Genomic DNA, 19,427 nt, shown 5'->3' on the forward strand with positions numbered 1-19,427 from the left:
CATTATGACTGTGAGCTGAAGCACAGCTTCTCTTTTCATCTCGGCCCTGAACTGCAGCCAGTTACTTTAGTTAGATGCATACTTGGAGATTTGTACATCTGTGTAATATTCTCAGCATATTACACAGCTAGCACAGTTAACAGTTAGCATATTACACAGATGTGTAAGATGTATAAAGATTTATATTAAGAAAATAGTGTAAACTAAGCATAGAATCGACCAAATATATGCCCAAAGGTCAAAAGTTTGTTGATACCCCTTCTAATTAGCAAATTCAGCTACACCCATTGCTAACATAGGTGTTCAATTTCAACACAGATAAACTCTTGTATATTCTTAGTAGACAAGCATTGTAAATAGAATGGGCTGCTTTGGAACAGCTGCACATAAGCCTAAGGTTACCATGCCCAATGTCAAGCATCGACTAGACGTTCCTCAGGGACCCTCAGACTACCCACATTTTTGCCCCAAACCAACTTGTAACACGTAGGGATAGACCAAAAATATGGACCATATGGAGGTTCCTGAGGACTGCTTTGAGAACCACTGGGCCAGAGGGGTATCAGGCCCCCCTAGCTTTGGGCTATGGAGCAATGGATCCGAGTTCTTTAGAGTGATGGAGCACCACCCATTATCTGGAATGAGTTGGAGTGGCATCTGTCTTCCAGAACTAATCATCCAATATCAGTACCTGACCTTAATTATGCTCTTGTGGCTGAATGCCGTCCAATTCTCACAGCAATGTTCCAGCATCTAGTGTGAAGCCTTCCCAGAAGAGTAGGGGCTGTTACTGCAGCAAAGTGAGAGAAGCTCCCTAATGAACACCCTTGTTTTCGGAAGAAATGTTGGATGAACAGGTGTCTAAAAACCTTTAAACATGTAGTGTATCTTACCTTTTCACCTATGTCCATAATTGATTGCAATGATCAATGATACCAATATAGCTTTAATTATTGGCACTATAACTAAAGTTACAACAGTGGCACAGTGGTGGTGTATTCTAATATCCTCGCCACTCCATTACAGAGAATCAGGGCACTGCTGAATAACTCATGTTCCCAAGTTCTGATGAAAATGTGATGTGACATGAATGATTTGGTTTTTTGGATATGCTTTAGGCAATGTTTTAGCATCAGGATGAACCACTCTTTAATAGTATTTATAGAGAAAGAGTACTAGAAGGTTTCTACAGGGTTTCTTCCATTGATAATCCTTGTGGTCTATCTGCTTTCTTGCAAGAGTACACCTGATATAGAGGAAGTATCTGTTCCATAGCTGTTCCTTATCTATGGGCATTTTGTATTCATAGAGATGTACGGAAATACATCTGCCTGACTAATACACAGCAGGTTCTTTTTATGATAACATTGTAACACAATGTCTGCGCATTTAAGCCTCTTCTCCAGCTTATAGAGATGCTAAGAATGGTGAGTAGATGACATACTGGAGCTGACAGAGAGCGGGTCTCCAGCTAATATCAGCACAGGGCCAGAGTACTTACGCAACTTTCTAAGACTGATCTTGCTTCTTGAGACTCTGTGTGCCCCACATATCACTCAGGACTGCTTAGCGTTACCCATCTATTCAAACTAAAACCACTGCTGTTATACATACACTAACAAATGTGATATCACTACAATGGGAGAGATAAAACAGTGTAGACTCAGATATTATGAGCAATTAGGCAACATGGTATGCATAATTAACAAGCCCTCAGTGGCATTCATTCTTTCATTCAATTTTCCATTACTATAATAAGCTATTTGCTTTGCTTATTTATAGCAGTTCCTTCTGCTAATTTCTAATTTCTGCTAATCAGTATCTGAATCCACTCAGTAAATTTAAAATCAATTATTTTATATAACATACTTGCTATGTCATCGTAGTCTGGCATTTGGAGATTCTGTCTTGAACAAATCACTAAATTACTTAAAAGGGAAATTCAATTGATTTTTTCAAAATTTCTGCATTTAAATTATTAAGATGTAAACAAGGTCATTCGGAGTGGTTTGATGTGAAATGCTCCTCTCTAGCAAATGGACCAAGTCCGAGTTGTTGACATTGGTGTTGATATGAAAAGGAGTGTGAAGTTTTAATGCCTCTAAATGCTACCTAACAGAAGGTTGTTGCATGAAATGGTTACATATACAACGCCTGACAGCATTGTATAAATTCACCTTTAATTTAGCCTATTTACTGGATTACCTTTTTCTCATTTGGTAAGAATGCATTGGTACACTAGCTGAAACTGGAATAACAACGTCTCCCCTATTATTTGATGTACCTGCATCTACTCTATTGCTTTCTATTAAAGCTTGTATGAATATTACATCATAGGTATCCAGCTGAAAAGTACTTCTCTCTCTCTCTCTCTCTCTCTCTCTCTCTCTCTCTCTCTCTCTCTCTGCACCCTCCCTATCACCCTCCCCCTGGAGCTCCAGCACAGCAGTCCTGCGCAGAGAGGAACATCCAGAGGAGCATCCAACCACGCTTCATGAACTTTCCCCGAGCATCTCGCGCTGATTGGCGTTTGGTTTTGTTTACTTCTCTCCGCCTGACAAAGTATGAAGCGAACGAACGATTGTGTCTGGCTCTTTGATGCAGAAGGGGCAGGACTAGCGGGTGCGTAGTTGTGGAGTAGCACGCAGAGGGTGGAATGCATGCACCTAGTGCAGCTGACCACTCGACTGCCTCGTGCGTATCTGGCCAGGACTAGGGACGAAGATGCTGTGGAGAGACACTGGGGCCGGACGGAGCACATGCGTATGAAATAAAACGGGGCTGAATATGGGACTACATGGACGTGGTGATCGGCGTTGAACTCAGGAAAGTTTCCAGAGAAGACACTGTCCAAAATACGTCCAAAGTCTTTGCTCTCAGTCAGTCTTTCATGCTGTCGACCGCTGGCATGAAGACTTGGACGGAAAGGAGCCAGCTGAGCCCTTTGCTGGACTAGCCAGAACGGACGAGGTCCCTGCCAGCAGTCCAGTCCAGTCCTATGCGTCCTCCGTTTGCTTCCACGTTGATCTGTGCGCGAGAAGAGCCGAGGAGGATCAATGCTGCTGCTTCCACACACAGCACCCCTCACACTCCGCCTGTGCCCGTTTGTTTTCGGGCACTGCTTTCTCTCGTCGCTTCTGCTGGTGTGCCAGGTAAGCTCTGCTTCTTCTCCTCCACTGTCACGTGAAGTTTTTTGCGCACCGTGTCCGTGGTGCACGCACTGGGATTCAGCCCTGCAGAGCTGAGAGGAGGCAACGTGGTTACTGTAGTTTGCTTGGTCGCATACGTGAAGCAGTGAAGCAGTGGTATTGCCAGAAAAACCTCACTTTTTAGAAGACTCTAACTTTCTCAAAGCTGCCGGAAGATGGAGAAGATTCTGGGACGATGTGCAAAGTTGGGTTGATCTAGAATTGCTAGTCTTGAAAGGTGTCAAGGGTTTCCTACAAACAAACAGATGTAGTAGATGCTAATGGCAGGTCCATAGTCATAGTGGGGGTGAACAATATGACAATATTATTGTGATAAACTGTCACATTACAATGTGATTTTCTTAGCACATCAGATATTGTCTGTACCTAAAAAACACTGAAACTGCATGTTTTATTACAAAGAGAGTATAATTAGGCCTCTTTAATTGGATTTAGTGCAGCACAATATGCAAAACATTGTATAAGTAAGTGATAATATTATAATTTTGGTACTATTGCTTCTTTTTTGCCTGTTCATATTTATCATACCTCAGAAAAACGAAATAGTGTGATGTGTTAAATGTATTGTGAAAATGTCTTGAAGTAGGCTATTGTGATACTTTTGGTCATATCGCCCACCTCTACTTCATAATATTCATACAGGCCAGTGTTTCCTGAAATAAATATGTTTTCCTCCAACATACCCAGCTCAGGAAGGCCTTGTTCGTTTGCCGACTTGTTGGATCAGGTGAGTCAGACAAGGAGAAAACATCAAGATGTGCAGAGCACAGGGTACTCCAGGACCACGATTAGAACTACTGATGAAGGCGCATCATGCCATGACCAGAATATTTCTCTTCTTAGGCTTAAAGGCAAAACTGCAAGACTGGTGTGAAAATCACACACTGTTTTCACTATTTTCCCAACCAGATAAATGGTGCTAAAACATAAGAAATATAATTACCAAAGGCCTATCATTTGGGTCATCTCAGCTCAACTTACATATTTCCAGACTCTACACCAATGCCCACGCAAATACTAATAAGAACCTGCAGGCGAGTAATGGGGTTAAGGATCAAGAGTAATGTATTCTCCCCATGTCTCAAAGCCCACCCACTACCAGTCCTAAAGGCATAGAAAAGCCCACTCTGTGGGTGGGCGATTTTTGCAGAAAGCGGGATTATTCGCAGTCCTGAACGTATGGTGTGTTGGGTTTGACTGTGGCTGCAGGCAAAGCTCTTTCAGTGTACTTTTATTTTGATTCTAGTGAATGCAGGGGAATTGTGTGGAGCCAAATGATCATATTCATCAATGCGAGCATATGTCTTCTTTTTTGTTTTTTGAGATTTTATCAACAGTTGGATTGTGTGGTCACACCTCCATCATGTGGGCAATCATAGTAAATCTCCTCTCAGTGCATCACAGCCCACGCAATATGTCACGCTGTACGTGCATGGTCTGTTGTTGCATCTATCGCTCTTCATCTTTCACTCATGCATATTCTCCTACTCCCACCTACTCAAGCTCTGTCTCTCTGTTTGCTTCTCCCTCTCTCTCTCTCTCTCTCTCTCTCTCTATCTCTCTCTCTCTCTCTCTCTCTCTCTCTCAGGCTGAGCTTCAGAGGTCATGCTCACAGCTTGGCACTCAGAGAGGAGGTGAGCAGTGCCAGTCACTCTGCCACTGCAGGACCTATCCACCTCTACCACCCCCACCTCCTCCTCCGCCTCCTCCTCGGCTACTGATCCCCACAGGTAGGGGCTGCTCTCATACCTGGGATAGATTTCTACAACCCAGACAACACTGCAAACAACAGCTTCACAAATGTAGGGCTAAAATTGGAATCAGCATGCATGGCTTTTTTTGCTACAAGAGATATAAGCAGTTGCTTAGGTCACCCGAGTTGAAATGGGCCTGTGAGTATGTCATTTTTTCACATCTGTAATGGTTTGTGTCAGTCAACCCTGGTGAAAAAAACTCTTGACCCAGCTGGTCTACCAGCTTAACCGGCTTGACCAGTTGACTAGCACAGGGTATGTTTTCACCAGCTGGATGTCCAGGTAGTCAACCACCTTGACCATCTTATACCAGCAATAATTAGGGATGCACAATTGTATCATATTGATATCAGCATGAGTAGATAACTGCTTTAAAAAATTGGACAGAGGTTCAGATTTTACTGCATTTGTAACCCAATAGAAATAAATGTTAGATTTCCATGTAATACTAATCCACTAGCCCTAATTATTACATCATATAAGTGTTTATGTATCGTTATCAGCATCGGCATATATGTACATTAAAAATATCAGCACTGGACAGAATTCCCACATTGGTGCGTCCCAAGCAATGGTCTAGTTAATGACCATCAAGGATCAGATTGCGCGATTTGGAACCAGCCACCAACAGCTGGAATTTTCAACAGGGATGATATTAGCAACAAAAAAATCAAGGTTGCAGAAATTGAAATGGTATGTTTTATTTTAATTATTATTCAATTATTTTATTGCATGAACAATTCAATTGTTCATAGATTTTATTTCCTTTGTATATAGTCAGTTATTGCTTTATTGTATTTCCTTCAGTTTTTCTTAAACTTCCTATTTGAAATTAATTATCAATTCTTTTTTATTCTTGCATACAAAATACAATGAGTGGGATGGGCATGGAGCTTCCACGTAGGATGTTGCTTAGGGCCTTAAAATGTTCAGAACTGGCCCTGTCAGCAAGATTGCAAAATGAGGAGAGATGAACTGTGCTGCAGTCCAGTCCCAGTCGCAGACTATTCATATTTTCATCAATAAAACGTCATATGTTTTTATGACTAGAAATACTTTTGATATATGCCTGCAGAAAAAAAGAATCAATATTATGCATATGGAGTCTATAAGCAGCATTTGGAAAGGTTAATGATATGTTAGGAGGCTAATAGAGAGCTTTGCTGAGGTGTTAAAAAGTTTGATTCGTTGAGAACTTCAGCTGTGCTGAGGCATGATTTGCAAAATTAAAAGTATTTTCTTGCGGGAGAGTGCACAAACAGTGGGCTAATCACGCACCGGTTGACCTTGGGGAGTTCCCCATATGCCTGGAGCAGCTTGTGAGATGTTTGCCTGCTGCTCTGCCAGGCGCTTTAGTCAGCTTCCCCTGGAGGAGCCCCTGATTAAAACTCAGATGAGTTAATTAAATTAGGGGTTTGATACAGATAGGGGGCTAATGAACTGGGCCAACATTCCAGTCTAGTTTTTTGAAGATGAGCTTATACAGACAGCCAGAGGTATTTTAAAAATGAATATGTATGAAGTATGATTGTGTGTGAGTTTTGTATATTATACAAATTCAGAAAACACCTAAGAAACTGTGTGGTGTATGTTTGTGTAGGTTATAACAAAAAGCATTAGCAAAGTTAAGGGAACCGGACATTTACGCTTTGGGGAATAATTCAGTTTTACACCACTGTTGTAAAAATACAGGAAAGCAGTAAAAATGCGTTTGCTGACGAGCTAAAGTATACAGAATTCAACTCCCCTTTGCATGCACGCTCAACACAGGCATATGGACACAACATATAAACAACCAAAATCGCAAATGTAATCTATAGCATCTGTCTGTAGCGTGCACGTGAAGGGGAGTCGGAATTCAGCACAACAATGGCAAAGACAACATCAGAAGAGAAAGAGCCATGTTAACTTACAAGGTAGAGTAATATTACAGAATTTTATTACAGGAGGTTGCAAACTTTCAAGGCTTATTTGGCATGAGACTGACAAAGACTGACCAAACTTTTTGGTGTGAGATGAATTTATTTCTTTGCATGCTAGCCTGAAACGGGACTTTTATCATCTGGAAAATCTCCATGAGACAGGGATGACACAAATAAGCTTATAGCCTATGTCGCAATCTTTCATAAATAACATTGGCAGGGATGAACGCTCTGCTGTCTGATTTTTTCCTGTTAGACTGTCTTGCATCCTTTTTTAATCTCTTATTATTCCATGCTGGGAATACAGAGCTAGCTTTTTATAGCTAGCTGAAAAATAATCGTTGATGTGTGACATGTTGCCGCAAAGCATTACGCAGTTCTTGCAAGAGGTAAATTGTTACGTTCTGTTGTTTTTATGTAGTCTTAATTTTTAATTTCTTAAAGTGCTTCAGCTGGCCATATGAACCAAAAAGTTATGTTGCTCAGTCTGACTAGCAAGCTAAGTATATCAGCGAGTAGCCTACAAGCTCTGTATGACATGAAATTTCAATTACCGTTCAACCAATGTAAACTACATCCAACCAGACGTCTTCCCTCCGGATCTCAACTTTGTGTAAAACCAAATATTTTAATAAGAATGTAAAACTGTTATGGATTGAACGAAGAGAATAAAATAGCTGTTGTATATATATATATATGTATATATACGTATGTGTGTCTATATATGTATTCACTTTGGCAACTATTCACTGTTTTGCTGACCAAAGGCAGCAATTATGTATGCAAATCCTATAATTCAAAAGAATGATAGGATGTTGAACCTGGGTGTAAAGGATATGTCTTCAGCCAATGGGACATTAATCTTTGTATCTACCAATTACGTTAATAAATCCTGAGAGCTTCCCTGACTCTACTCATTTACCTTCTCTTACCTTCCCTTCCTGCCTCTGTTTAACCCTTGCATATGTATCTCCTACTCTTGCTGCCTAACAGATTGTTTTGTATTTATTTGTAGTATTGATGTTAAATTAACACCTACAGTCTTTAATTGTGTGCAGTGCTAATCTCTCAAGTGTATGCTATTGCCACTGTCGTTAGTTGTTTAGCAGTACTGTAAAATGTCATTTAAATTAATGGAATGGAAATTAAAAAAGGAATGAAGGGCGGTCTCTGACTTTTTGCACTGTACATTTGACACTGAGACATGATCGTTATTGTGTTATTTAGTTGTAATAATAATAACTGACTTGTAATAATAGCAAATGAAAATAGCATTTGTCAATAAAATTTACAATTTTTACATATGTAAGTAATTCAGTAGTGAGTGGTTGTAATGATCCCAGCCTCTTTTAAAAGATTTATGACTTCATGCCATATACTGAGTAAATGGAATAAGAGGGCTGGTTTCCGTTCAGGTCATGTATGTGTGCATGACAAATTGGTTGTGAGTATGTGTGTTTAGGTGTGTGTGTGTGTGTGTGTGTGTGTGTGTGAGAGAGAGAGAGAGAGGGAGACAGAGACAGAGAAAGGGAGTTAGAGAGCACAATTTATGATAAATTGCTTGAAATTCTTGAAAGTTTTATGGAAATATATATAAAATTGATTAACTCTTGACCAACCCATGCCATTTACACTGTCTAATGCTTTGTTTTTCTTTTAGTGGCTGAGCCTCCGGTTCCCCTGCTGAGGCCCTGGTGGAAGGACTTTATTGTGGTTGGGACAGTAGGATGTTCCTCAGCTTTCTTTCTACTCTTAACTCTCATCATCTGCTACAAGGCTATTAAAAGGTATGCAGAATTCACTGATTTGTTTTACGTAGTTGATTGGTATTCTTCACACCTGTTTAAACATTTTGGTGACAAACTGCTACTAAATGTTATTAGGCACATTAACATGCATGGTTAAGTCCAGGTTTTCTCAACCCAGGGTCCTGGAGGCCCACTGCCCTGCACATTTTAGTGCTTTTCCTGCGTTAACACACCCATCTTAACTCAATAATGTGCTGTTTATGAGCTGATTAGTTGGATCACGTGTGTCAGGGAGAACACTAAAAAGTGCAGGGCACTGGGCCTCCAGGACCAGGATTGAGAAATGCAGGTTTAGTCAACTCAAAGCTGGAGCACCTAGTAGGCTACAAGATAGTCTTCAGATGTCTTGAGTTTTGCAAAGACATCTGATTACTGAAAAAATTTACTTTGCAATTGATAATAGCAGATTCTGGATAATGCCATGGCTCGCATCACTTATCTCTCAACAGAAAGCCCCACCCAACCTTAACCACCACTTAGATAATTTATCCCTCAAATAAGCCCTTGTATGAACTGATTTAGCTGGCGAATTAGTGGTGAAGAAAAAATATTCTTGTTTGAGATTCAGTATGTGTCATTCAATACACTAGAAGGATTTGAATCTTTAAGGGTTTTGCTAATAGCCTGATTACAGCCTATTAATGATATTTTTCATTCCACATGATGGCTGTTTTTTAATGTCAGTAGAAGACATTTTGAGTCTTTTGAATCATCAGATGGAGCCTCTGTGTTAAGATGGCCAGTTGAAGGTGCTCTGAGTGCTTTCGCATCTCAAGGATAAGCTGGTTATCAACATGAACATACTGTGATATGTTCATGTTATAGACTGTTTAATGAACTGGCTGCATTGGTAATGTGACTGGACATGTTTGCAAAGATGGAGGTTTGAATATTTTAGGCTATTGATTTATTACATCCAGAACATTTAAAAATTAGCTCAGAAATGTCACCTGATGCTGACATCCAACATTTTTCATGTACATATCTGCTGATGCCAGTACCAATACATAAATATTTATAAAATGTAGAAATTGGGAGTAAATCCACCTGGACTAGCATTACAGACAAATGTGACACTTAGTTGTATAGGGTTAGAAATGCAGTAAAATTAATATAATGCAGACATTGTAGCAATAATAGCCTAGCATCACCTAAATGCACCATCAGATATTGGTTTAAAATAATAGTCAGATCTAAGCTTCTGTCCGATGGTGAGCAAGTATCTACCAATATGGATCTGATATCATTGTGCATCCCTAGTAAAAAGTCCTACCTAACATTTGCAACATGCCTGGGTAGTCTGTTCATCAAATAATCTAAATAAGTCTGTTCATAAGAGGTTGTGTAGCAGTCACAATGATTTCTAATAATTTTTTTACGGCAGTGAATAAGAAAAATAACGTTGTGTCTTTCTCTACTGAGGAATATCAGGTACATCTGAACTCTAGAAACTAATTTGGCATATCACGGAAAGAACACAAAAGAGGATTCAGCATCTTTGTTTAAGACGTCTGATTTCCAGACAAGGTGTAATTGATGCGTTTACTGATGCATTATGCTAAATTTGATCTGGCCCGCTGTGGTTGTGTTAGGACCAGGAAGTTATGCACTGTGGAGCACTTTGCCAAACACGCATGAATCCCACTTTCATTACCTGTTTTTTTAATGTCCTATGTGACTGATTTGCTGGTGTCTGGTGTCTCTCAAGAAAGTACTGCGGTTCTATGTATGTAAGTGGTATTGTATCACAAAGAAATCAAGGCTACTTCCCAATAATTGTGAGCTTTAGCTTATTAATAGCTGTACTCTCAGCTGCTGTCAAATGACTACCAGCTTCCTAAGCAGATAATTTCTACCATTTTGACTTATATAGACCTGCCAAGAAATATGAACTGAAAGCTGTACTTCATCTTCATCTGTCCATATTCAAAATGGCATGACTGAGATTAATTTGTTGACTGCAGTCGTTAAACTGTGTTACTTGCTATGTTACTTACAGATGACAAACTGAATAGTGACCTTTACTAAACACCACTCTACAAGAAAGACTGTGAGTCCATATCAGTTGTGCAACATCTAAGGTTTAATGTGGCATTTCTCAGCAGGGACATGTTCCCTGTGTTTGCAAAGAGGCAGGGGCAAACGCAGGCAGCGGAAGTAATGAGTGGCTGGCCTTGGAATTCATTATGGCAATTCTCCAGCCTTCTGAAGCCAGGGGGCATCCTCGTTTTAATGCTACACTAGCAAGAATGTGTTATTGCAGTGAGATGGATGCTGCGGCCCCAAACTCAAGTCATTATTTATGAATTAATCTGCCCAGTCATTCAGTCGCAGGCAACATCTTTTAAACATGCGAGCAGGTCGTGTCCTAAAGTTTAAACCAGTAAGAGCTCACCAGTAAGAGCCCAAGAGTAGTGGCTTTCTTAGGAAACCCGAATGTAACTCTGGCATCACTTGGTTCAGTGGAAGGCCATTTCACAATTTCAGCTGTATTTCAACTTTCCCATCCGGTTGCAGGGGATAGATGCACTCAGTCCAATCTGACAGCAATCCTATTTCCAATAAAGGAAAACACATTTCACATCCAATAAAAGACGCGAGTTCTGTCAGGTACGCAATATGACAGGTACAATGGGTAAGAAACTTAAGCATTTCATTTGAGACACAATATGAAGGTGAAAAACTGCATTAGAAGTACAGTATGAACTTGAATTGGAGAGAAATTGATCGGGCCATGCTATAGTGATGTACTCTTTACTTTTCAATTGAAACATAGTGACTTATAGATTGTCACAAACAAGAATGAAACAAAACTGGAGATGACTTGCAGTCAGTAAAATCAATCCTGGTCCTGAGAGAAAATCCATGGATGTGGTATCTCTCAAAATTTTTTGTAGCTTTTCACTTGTTAAAGATTGTCTTTCACATTTCGAAACATTAGGCTCGGGGATGTTGAGAAAGGCTTGAGTGCTAGAGTTCTGAATGAAAGAGAATAGTGGATAATGAGAAGGAAAAAGCTGGAAAACTGTAATTGAACGTTGGCTGTGAGACGTCTGAGTCAGTAACAACCAGGAGACAGTATTATCGTCTCCTCAGCCCCTCAGTACTGGGCTTCCCCAAAGGAACAGACTGGCCAAGGGCCAGGGCTGCCGTATGCCGTTGCCAAAGGAGGCCCTGCCGCAGCAGCCTCTGATGACTTAGACTGCAAGCCTTATCTGTATTTGTGCCAGTCATCCATCACTGGCAAAGAGGGCTTAAGTGGAAATAAATTCTGCTCACATCACCACGGAGGAAATCCTGGAAAAGCTGAATGGATGTTTACTCAGTGCTTTCATTTCACAAACAAATGAAGGGCACAGCAGCTTTAGGGAAGCAGTTGGAGAATTTCATATACACAAGACAACATAGGAAAACAGAGGAAAATAAACAGAATGTGCACAGTATAAATAGCCTGGCATGAAGAGCTCATATTTTAATTATTAAAAACAAAGACTATGACTATGATAGCCATACCAACACAATTATGTGGCCAATAAAGACTACTACAGTTTTAATTTGTATGTTTCTCTTTGAGTGTGCTCACCGCCTCGCCACGTTTTACAGCAGAATCTTCCAGCCACTTAGTCTACACCATTACAGCATGTTTTAAACTGTACAACACTTGTACTGGTCTCAGTGTTCTCCTCAAAACTTCAAACGGGGATGTGCACTGCACTTGAACAGCTTTGGTATAAAATATTTATCAATTCTGTGAAGTGTTGTGTCACCACCTGCCATGTGTCAACTGCTGCCATCTATTATTGAGGAGCCACAGTGGTACCAGGAACATGGGACGCCCAAATGGGCTGCCCATGGACCCTAGGCCATGCTACATATTTAGTTAATCAAGGCTCAGTTTCTCTTGTATACAATCTGAGATTCTTCATATCTTTATACAAGCCTTTTTCATTATATGTCACTTGTTTACAGCTATTGGGTGGAATTACACTTAAACATTGAATTATGTATTAGGGCTAACAGGTTACAGTACACATGAGCTAGCTTTGTATAGCATAGTCTGCAGGCTCTAAAACATAATTGAGTGTTAAAGTGTTAAATTTCATCTATATTCTCACATTTATACTGATATTCAGCATTTCACTCTTAACCACTAACAATGTAATCTAAAGCAGAAACTTAAAAACTTTTTTTACTTAATTAAAAAAAACTTGAACTGCCAAATGAAGAAGTTCTTAGGTAGGGAATGATGACAACTTGCCAACAGCCACGCAGGCGCATACAAAAGCTAATAAGAGCCTCTAATGGCTCAATGATGCCCACTTCCATCCCCCATCAGGGACCAAAGCACATGTTTGAGACAGCTGTCCTAGAGATGCTTCCCTCTGTACACAATTATAGAACTATCTTGGGATTTAAATGCCTTCCCACTGGACTCCGTTTTCCCCTAAAACCCAGGGAGATTTTGAAATTTAGCTCAAAGTTGTGGCCTCGCATGACTGACTCGCTCTCATGTGATATGGCGGTAACATTGTCACAAGAGGAACAAAGACAGGGGTCCTGATGTACCTTTAGGGACCTAAGCACCAATAGAGCAAGTATACAGTAGTCTAAGGAACAATGCCTGCACTGACTGTATTCAGCTCCATTCTGTGTTACATAAGCCTAAAAAGACTACTTGCTGGCACATATAAGACACAGTGCAGTGGAGAAATATAATAACCAGTGAGGTAATGAAAGGGAGACAGAGGGGTGCATGAATAGGCCATGTTGAGTAATACTGTCTTACACAGACCAAGAGATTTTCAGCATCATGTGGGCGTAGTTAACTCTGTTCCTTGTTCTCTTGTTAGAGAGGTAGGGAGACCGTAGGAGGACTACAAGAGGGAAAGTGGAAAATTGATCTTTTTGTTGTTGTGCTGGAAATATTTCACTGACCTGGCTCTGTACAAATTGTTTCTGTCCTTTTTTTGACACGTGTACATGTCTTCTGAACACTGTGGGTCAAGGAACAATCTTTCTGTTACTTTTTGCAGGAAACCACTGAGAAAAGAGGAGAACGGGACCAGTCGTGGAGAATATGCCATGAGCTCCCGCAAGAAAAAGACCAAAAACATTGCCACTAATAATGTTGTAGTGTAAAATACACACAGACTAAATGCAAACAAGATCACTGGCCACTTTTGGAGCATCATCTGCATCCTCTGACTGAACGCAGAGCAAATGAACGGCCGACGTCAAAGCAGAAAAGAGAGGAAATGAACAAGGTTGATGTGTTTAAACAGTGCAGGCTGCGCTGTAACAGTACTGCAGTGTACTCTCAAAGAGATTGACTCGCAACCTGTGGCTTAGAGACACTGAAGAATATTTGCATGATTTTTTTATTATTTTATTTATGAATTTTTTGTCACCATACTAAGCTAGATGCTTCATTTTACATTTAATGCACTGGTGTGAAAAAATGTAATTTATAGTTGTAGCCTTTTCTATATATTTATTATTTTATTATTTATTTATTTATTTATTTCCTTTTTTAAACCATGCAGTGAGGAGTTACGTTTTACAGCGAGATCTTGGGAACACCTTAAAAAAAACTATTTAGCATGGTATATCCTGGACACCTACCAGAGATCCTCCCTATAAAGTTTGTATTCAAACAATCATCTATAGATTGGTTGACATACACAACCAAGACTGGACTGTGGTATGTATATAAAAGTCAATGTCTTGTATCATTGAGATATGCCTATGCACTTACACTTACGCAAAGTATGTTACATCATCATTCTGTGATGAACACTGGAGTGTCTTTCCAGTGTTCCCTTGCATTATTTCTGTGGTGTAGTGTGGTTTCATATGTGCAGTGATACTAACATTCCATTTTTTGAGACCATATCCTCTCCAAGGCTACAATGCTAAACAACCCCCTTGTCTGTGCCAAATTCTAGTGATTACAAGGACAATGGACAGTTGCGCAGGAGGCACTTGGTCATGTTCAGATGTGATTACATGCTAATTGTTCCCTCCACAAGCCACCAGATAAGGGCCCTTCTGCAATAGTACGACTACTTTAAGCTGTCTGATGAACACCGCCATATTATATGAATGATTGTGAGAAGTGCAGCTGTGTTTCATGTACTGTGTGGCTGTCACCAGATGAATAATGAATGTCTATAACATTGCTGATGCTTTAACAAGAGTATTATGAATATCCTGCTACAGTGAAAAAAAACATGAGCCTTGGGATATGCATTACAATGACACAGTTCTGTTTCAGTAGTTCAAACATCGTGTTTTGTGTCAAAGTGCTGTCTGTCTAGATCTGTCGTCTACTTGCCCAAACCGTGAAAGGTCGTTTTCGCCTACATTGTAACAAGAGTATCCTAGAAAATCTCAGAAAGCTATATTTAAAATAACTGAACAAGTATTATATGTACAAAAGAGAAGGAATGATGCATGAATGTAAATATTGATTTCAGCATATTTGCCTTCTGGACTGTTACTCACTCATACAGAGTGGCTGAATATGTTTATACATAGTAGAAATAAAACAATGCAATCTGATGTGAATGTGGTTCTAGTTCAATGATACATTATGAAGGCTAATGTATGTTTTGTGAATATGCTTTGTTGTACCAAGCACCCCAGTCTTAGTGTTAACTACTGCAACTGAAAGAGACAGTCTGACGAGTGGTAATTATGGTTTAGGCTAGTTTCCCTGCCACAGATTAAGTCTGGTGTGTAACTGTAAGAATTTCATTTGAGACCAGGCTTAATATGTAGCAAGGAAAGTACCCGGTAATGTACAAATGGAAGTTTACAAATAATAAGGAAAAAAAGCATCATTTGTCTCCTACAGCATCCAGAACAAGAATTAAAGAAACATGAATGAATGGTAATGTGGATGAGAGTAATATGTCTAAGAAAGCTCCCTCTCTTCTGTAAATGTGCCACTTGAGGATAATATCATGTGGCACTCTGAGCAATTTAAACATTCATGCATTGTCTGGCCTGCAGCACTCTAAATGGCTAAAGAAAAAAACTGATGTGACAAGCCTGTACGGGTTGGAAAGGGCTGGGCTGTATCTGAGTCAGGAAAGCTCCTTGCAGTGGCAAATTTTCTGCTGTGGCATCTTGACTGCTGTGGGGAGAAAAGGCAAAGCTTTGTAAAGGATATGTCTGTAAATTAAGCTGATTAACCGCATCACATGCCGGTAGAACATGGTAGATTTCCATTCTTAACTATAAAATAGTTTTCATACTAAAAATAACAGAAATATGTATTTTTCTGAACCTTAGAGTCTCTGCAAAGACTGATTAATTAATTAAAATTAATGTCTCATTATATCTCTGGTCAAGCCTACATGTTGTAGCTAATGTATATGCTCAAAATTCATCATCCAAAGGTGAAGATCTGGCTTTTGTATCAGTTTAAATTGTTAATTGATTCAGTCTTATTTTAAGATTGTCTTGGCTTTACAAATCGTGCTGTGTATCAGACATGAGTTTGTGTTGCCATACAGGTTTAAAGCAATAAGCCACAACAGGCTGTGCATTACTGTGTTTTTACCACTGGTATGAGATGTTGTTAGGCACAATACAAAGTGGAGCTTTTATAAAATAGCCAAAAATTATTCAACATGAAAAAATACGCGAATGTTTTTTTTGTAATAATAATTGCGATAACAATTATTTCATCAAGATATGTATTGAACTGACAATTGAATTATGTACGGGCGGATGCCAAGAAATCTATCATAGTATCAATACAGCATCAACAACCTCGACTGGACAGCACACCTCCGAAGTTATTCTAGGCCACCTTGTGATTTTTGGGATGCAAAATTCCAGTCATTTCATGAACATTTTTGTTTTGTTTACAGATACAGTCATGTGCTAGTCACACATTTCGTCACATAGTAATGTTTATAGCAATTAATTTACATTAAAATTTACTTTTTCATTTGTGACAATGTTGGTAGCCATGTGAGTGATGTCAGCCAATGGAACAGGTGAACCAGTTTTGTAGACCCTGCTGAAAAAAACATAACAGACAAGCAAGCTTTCATTCATACTGGTCTAAGCTGGTTTATGCTGGTCTGATGCTAATCTAGTGCTGCTCACCCAGTACGGTCATGCTGGGTGGCCAGCATGCCAGCATCCAAAACATAACTTATGTTGAGTTTGCTGGTGATCAGCATTATAACTTCCACTGCTGCTGATCAGCATACTAACATCTAAAACACAACACACTGGTCCTTGTCGCCAATGGCAAACATAACTAACTATGCACAAATTATTTTATAGGTCAGTGGCCACCTACATAAAACTTGTTAAGTATTTATCATAAGTTCAGTGCTTAAGAGCAAATTTAAATCTCCAAATATACCCCCTGAAAGACCTAATCATGTTATGAACCATAACAGTCCCAGTGTTTAGTGTTAACTCCAGCACTCCACAATGGAATGTGTACCCAACAAAGTTCATTTGAGAAACAGAATAAGCAGTTGCTTGTGAGTAGCCAGGTGCCTAAAACACTCTGACCTTTCCACCCACACCTTACTTGAGGATTCTCAGAATCTCAGACTTCCAGCTACCCACTCATCAGGTCATCTCTCCACACGCTGCTTGGAGTGTAGAAGAGAGGCAGGCAGTGGCGTAAGGCAGGATCAGGCAAGAGGAGAGCCAGTGTTCCTGAGACTGATTATATAAGCAGCTTTTAATGAGTGAGATATTTGAAAGGGCTCTGAGTTCAAACGACCATGGCAGGCGTCTGGCAGATGCTGCATCTGAGCATGGGGAGTTGATTGCATGCACACACACACACACACACACGCTGCAGGATAGGGTCTCTTTGATGAGCTGGGCTTAGAGGTCGATGGGAAGGGTGCCTCATCCTCTGATTTGCTTGAGGGCAGGGTGTGTTGCCAGGGTTGCAGTGTATGCTGATGTGAGAGTTATTAAATGTGTATGCAACATAACTGTAGTAGCACATTAACTACACTTTTCCCTAGAGTTTTGTTTTATAGTTAAAGAAAATCTAATTTAATATATATTTAATACAGAATTTAGAAAGTGGAATAATAGACCAGCTAATGAAAGTCATTTCTCACCTCATTCAGCAGTATAAGCACTATGCTATGCCTACAGTGGATTAGCCCCACCTGTTCACATTGAAGTTATAAGGAGTGTCTCAGTTGAAACTGTGGACACAATATAGGACAGCCATGTAGAAAAGAGTTAATTTATATACATCAGTTATAAAAACAGCCTATTTCATTTTAAAGGATAAAGAGAGGTTGTAAAATTTTCATGTAAAAATTAAGATGGTTTTGGTACATAAAAACCACAGAAACATCATAAGGGGACAAAAATACTTGAAAGTGGATGACAGAAGGAAAGTAGGCTTGAAAAGGGCGATGCTGCTTATCTGTAACCTAATGAGACCTGGCCAGAACACTTCATCACTTTAAACTTGGTTGAGGGCAGCTGTAATTGTGTTTGCTGCATTTCTGAGAAGGCAGGACTGATTAATGAGTGAAAATGGCCACTATTCTCCTGTTTCACCAGGCTTGTTTACCTCCATTGTCTGTTGGTCAGGCTTTATTGAGTTACACGGCTGCCTGGACCTGGTTTGTGGTCTGATTGATTTGTGCTAGGGTGGATGCATAGAGGCAATATGTCTGATCTTGAAGCCCGAAAGTGGAGGAGGAGGAGGATACTGGAAATCCAAAGGCCAATTAGATTTGTTTGAGGTAGGCCATTAGCTTTGGTTTATGTTATTTTGGCAGCCACACATTTTTCCTCTGTTAAGGTTAAAGTAGTTTCTGAATCAATATTTATTTAAATGCCTCTTTAAGGCAAAGTTTTAAGCAAAGAACAGTTTGATGAGCAGTCATAAAATGGACACACTGTACAGTAAAGAAAACGTATTCTGTTTATTTTTTTTACTTGAAATGAGTAAACATAATATACACATATAAGCATATTACTCATCTTTGTAAGCCCTCTAGATTTAACACCATTCTCGCATCTTCTGTTAATACATATGGAAGGTGTGCACATTATATCCAGTGATTTTCACACCTTGTTTTACTGTGTGGCTGAGAAACATACGCACACACAAATACATGCACACACGCACTCACGCAGTAGGAAGACTCCTGCATCTGTTTGTGCCACGTTCTGCTGTTTTGACACCTTATTATTCAGTGTCAGTGTTTCATAATGATTACCTCACTTCCCTTATGCATGAACAGGATAGTTACATGCGAACATAAAGACCTCTATGAAGGTATACACAGTTAGCTTGTATTAGTAAGTGTATGTTTGCTGTTGCCAAAACCCACAGACTGTAGTACAATTCAGTCCATAGATACAAAAGCAGAGCTGCTAAATACAACTACATTTGGAGTCAGTATGCTGGTTGGAGCGGAGGACAGATATGCGCTGGTCGTGCAGAAGCTCCTATAGGACTGTGCTGCACATCACATGGGGTAAAACTGGGAGGCGGCCTCAGACGACTGGATCTCCACTTGAGCCATTTTAAACTGAGTACACTGCAGCCACTTGCGCAGGGCAAAGGGAAAGGAGCCAGAACCAGACCCCTGAAGACACTGGTAATTCACTCGGTTTTGGATCGCCTGCAGACGCAGCTGGAGACCCGCAGATAGGTGCTACGAATCAACACAGAGAGTCAATCAGCTCACTTGGAAATTGTTGTTATCGTGAGTCTGG

General features: G+C 39.9%; 2 protein-coding genes across 2 annotated transcripts in view; one reads left to right on the forward strand and one right to left on the reverse strand.

Moving 5' to 3' along the window:
* Positions 1–2,465: 2,465 nt before the first annotated feature.
* Positions 2,466–15,254, forward strand: LOC118823662 (proline-rich membrane anchor 1-like). Its single transcript, XM_036593394.1, has 4 exons — positions 2,466–3,152; positions 4,798–4,939; positions 8,546–8,672; positions 13,727–15,254. The coding sequence occupies exons 1-4, from the start codon at positions 3,057–3,059 to the stop codon at positions 13,830–13,832; spliced, it is 471 nt and encodes a 156-aa protein (XP_036449287.1). The 5' UTR covers positions 2,466–3,056; the 3' UTR covers positions 13,833–15,254.
* A 3,361-nt stretch (positions 15,255–18,615) lies between these two features.
* Positions 18,616–19,427, reverse strand: part of LOC118823809 (protein unc-79 homolog) — a 49,785-nt gene continuing 48,973 nt past the window's right edge. The window contains exon 51 of the mRNA XM_036593640.1: positions 18,616–19,366. Coding sequence (XP_036449533.1) covers positions 19,178–19,366 — 189 coding nt within the window. The 3' untranslated portion in view covers positions 18,616–19,177. The remainder of the gene's footprint in view (positions 19,367–19,427) is intronic.

Source organism: Colossoma macropomum, unplaced genomic scaffold, assembly GCF_904425465.1.
Source record: "Colossoma macropomum unplaced genomic scaffold, Colossoma_macropomum, whole genome shotgun sequence".
NCBI classification, from domain to species: Eukaryota; Metazoa; Chordata; class Actinopteri; order Characiformes; family Serrasalmidae; genus Colossoma; species Colossoma macropomum.